The sequence below is a fragment of the Gastrolobium bilobum genome, unplaced genomic scaffold, assembly GCF_033153095.1.
Source record: "Gastrolobium bilobum isolate Gb01-03AN ecotype WA unplaced genomic scaffold, APGP_CSIRO_Gbil_v1 utg68377, whole genome shotgun sequence".
Taxonomy (NCBI): Eukaryota; Viridiplantae; Streptophyta; class Magnoliopsida; order Fabales; family Fabaceae; genus Gastrolobium; species Gastrolobium bilobum.
The window spans coordinates 1-3,435 of NW_026897189.1; the positions used below are offsets into that span (position 1 = coordinate 1).

General features: G+C 38.7%; 1 protein-coding gene across 1 annotated transcript; it reads left to right on the forward strand.

Moving 5' to 3' along the window:
- The first annotated feature begins 1,026 nt into the window (after positions 1–1,026).
- On the forward strand, positions 1,027–2,991 carry LOC133304807 (uncharacterized). Its single transcript, XM_061504868.1, has 5 exons — positions 1,027–1,318; positions 1,424–1,665; positions 1,756–1,861; positions 1,972–2,097; positions 2,183–2,991. Exons 1-5 carry the CDS (start codon positions 1,027–1,029, stop codon positions 2,989–2,991), a joined length of 1,575 nt encoding a protein of 524 aa, XP_061360852.1.
- The last annotated feature ends 444 nt before the right edge of the window (positions 2,992–3,435 follow it).

A 3,435-nucleotide genomic window follows, 5' to 3' on the forward strand; every position in this document is an offset into this window, starting at 1 on the left:
ATTTGGTGTTTCTATTTTTGCGTTGTCAACTAACCGTTTCTTGATTTGTATTTTCTTTTCTATCACTTCTTGCAATGTTTATTTAAATATCTGTTGTGGGTTTAGTTATTTTGAATCTCTCCACTATTGTCCTTATTTTTGTGTATTATTTGCATAAAAACACAATAGTAGAATGGAACAATATCGTACATTTGTATATTACAATGGTTCTAAAATTAATGGTGTAGGCGGTTTGAGCTTTGAAGGAGAAAAAGAGCAATGTATATTGTTCGAGGCTTGTCCATTGAAGATCTACTTAAGAAGATTCGTCTGAAGTTGAAGTTGCAACAAAATCAGGTAATATCTTCAATTACGGGTAGAGTCCCATGTGGAAATCGCAAATATACAGGTTTTGAAATAACTGATGATGAAGAGATTGATATTTTTCTTGGAACATTTGTCCAAAATGCTACTACGTCTCAATTTGTTGAGTTATACGTGGATATTGAGACATCAGAGGAACTGTCAACACCAATACGTGGGCTGGACCTTAACAGTCAGACACAATTTGTATCTACATCGGTACCCCAACCCACACAATCAACTGTTGCGGATGGAGAAGAAAGCGACTATAATGTTGAACCTGACAATGATGAGGATGAGGACGGGGACGAGGACGAGGACGAGGACGAGGATCAGGAAGATGAAGACACTCTATTGGCAAATGACCATGATCAGAATGATAGCGATCTAGGTGATTATGAACATCATGATGATCCCATAACACAACAGACTGTTATCCCTATGTCTAATGTTGCGGTTGTTCCACCAATACATGAAGGTCAGTAAATGGGTTGTATTTTTTATTTTGTATGTGTATTTTACTGTATATTATTTTTATATGTGTATTTTTATGTGTGCATTTGTAGAAGTGACACCATTTTGGGATGCGATTCCACACTATGAGGCTGTTAATTCGATTACCCGAACGAAGACATACTCGATGTCGAAGGCTTAGGCCATGCACCGTGGAGAAGAGGAGATGAAATGTATGTCAAACAAGAGTTCCGATCGAAGCGGGATGTCCAAGCCGCTATAAAACATTACTGCATGAATGAACATCAAGAAGCTATAGTTGTTGAGAGTACTACGACGAAGTTATCTATGAAATGTCGTAAACATGAAGAAGGTTGCAGCTGGCGAGTTAGGGCATTTAAACCTAAGAATTGCAACAATTGGGTAGTCAGTAAATGGGGTAGAAATCATTCTTGTGTTAGCACAACCCTTTCGCAAGATCACAAACAACTTGATTCACAATTTATTTCCGAGTCCATTATAGGTAATATGCAATCTTCAAGTTTTTTTACATGTAAATTTTTATCTATTTATACCGTGACTGCCCATATAATTACTGATTACAAATTTGCTATACATGGGTTTGCAGACATGGTCAAGGCTTCACCTTCAGTGGCAGTGGTCTTGATTCAAGAACGAGTTTGTGGCCTTTTTGGATTTAATGTTTCTTATAGGAAGGCATGGAAGGCAAAGCAGAAAGCAATTGCTAAGATTTATGGTGATTGGGACGAGTCTTATACGTTTTTGCCAAGATGGTTCGGGCACATGTTGAATTTTTCTCCCGGGTCTGTTTATCATATTCAACATGGACCGTGTGTCATGAATCGACAGGTTGTTAATGGGTGCAGGGTTTTTCAACGTGTATTTTGGACTTTTGGTCAATGTCGAGAGGCGTTTAAATGGTGTAAACCTGTTATACAGGTCGATGGTACGCATCTGTACGGTAAATATAAAGGGACATTACTGATCGCCACAACGCAAGATGGAAACAATGAGGTCTTGCCAATTGCATTCGCGATTGTTGAAAGTGAAACCAAAGAAGCATGGGAGTATTTTTGGCATCCATCCGAATGCATGTGACTCAAAAGACTGGTATATGTCTGATTTCTGATCGACACAAAAGCATTATATCAGCAGTCAGCAATGCAGACATTGGATGGCAACCTCCCAATGCATACCATGTTTTTTTCCTTCGTCATGTAGGGAGCAATTTTAATACACGTTTCAAGGACCAGTACATGAAGGGTTTTCTAAAGAAGCTAGGTAATTACTATCAAATTAGTCATCTCCCATGTGTTTTTGCCATGGTCAATTAGGTCATTTTGAATATTTGTTTATTTTTTCGCAGGATATATCCCAAATAAAGATTACTTTGATGCTGCGTATGCCGAGTTCTGCAGCATTAGTCCGGATGTCGCTACATGGATTGAGGCCATTCCAAAAGAGAAATGGACTCGGAGTTATGATGAGTGTGGTCGAAGATACGGGCACATGACAACTAACTTGTCTGAATCAGTGAACAAGGTTTTCAAGGGAGCGAGGAACATGCCAATAACGTCTTTGGTCAAATGCACATATAGTCGACTTGCTCGTTATTTTTTCAAAAGAGGGTGTAAAGAACATAAAGATGCCGAGATTGGGAAGCATTTCTCAAAAGTTATCTCAGAAAATATGACAAAGAATAGTGAGAGGGCAACATCGATGCGTGTTCGGGAGTATAATGTGGCGCGTACTACCTTTGAAGTTGATGATCAAGGCAATACATATTGGGTGCACCTGAGTGATGGGAAATGCCAATGTAGTAAGTTTCAAGCTTTCAAAATCCCGTGCAGCCATGTTATTGCAGCGTGTAAGAAGGTAGCCCACGATGTTGATCAATACGTGGATCCGGTATTCTCTGTAAGCTCTATTATCCATGTGTACTCATCTCCATTTCAGCCTATTGGTAGTGAAGATGGAATACCCCCACATCCCGGACCAAAACTCATCCCTGATGTCTCACTAATGCGTGGTCGCGGGCGTCCTAAATCCACACGTATCCGTAATGAAATGGAGGAAGTTGAAGAGCAACCAACATCTAGCCGAACGAAATGCAGTATCTGCAAACAAGCTGGACACAATAGGCGTTCATGTCCTACAATACGCACATCCAATTAATGTGTTGTAATGATGCATGCATTTTATTATAATATGTCATGGTGCTTGAATTTTAGAGGTCTATATCTATTTTCGAAGTCGTCTACAAAAATCGGACAACATAACAGCAGAATAATGGCCAATCCAGGGATATAAACCAACTATGTTGAACCTTTTGTACCTGATATACAAAAAAATCCAATCAAGTACATATCACAGTAATCCATAGTATTACAATAATCCATAAAATAACACATTTAAGAGGGTGGTCCATAGAATTCAGTAATCCATAGAATACAGTAATCCATAAACTTAATAATTTTACTACGGTGGTCCACAGAATTCAGTAATCCATAAAGTACAGTCATCCATAAACACAGCAATGCACTAATATAAAATAACATAAAGTCTGAAATAAGCCAAACTCGTAACTGACAACAGACAGCTATGATGGTGGAGTATATG

Bases quoted from the DNA above. Each gene is read 5' to 3' on its own strand.
- LOC133304807 (XM_061504868.1), top strand. From the start codon at position 1,027: ATGTATGTCAAACAAGAGTTCCGATCGAAGCGGGATGTCCAAGCCGCT. The intron at 1,666-1,755 runs GTTGTTAATGGG...CCTGTTATACAG, and splicing joins CGTGTGTCATGAATCGACAG to GTCGATGGTACGCATCTGTA. The intron at 1,862-1,971 runs GTGAAACCAAAG...TTATATCAGCAG, and splicing joins TGCATTCGCGATTGTTGAAA to TCAGCAATGCAGACATTGGA.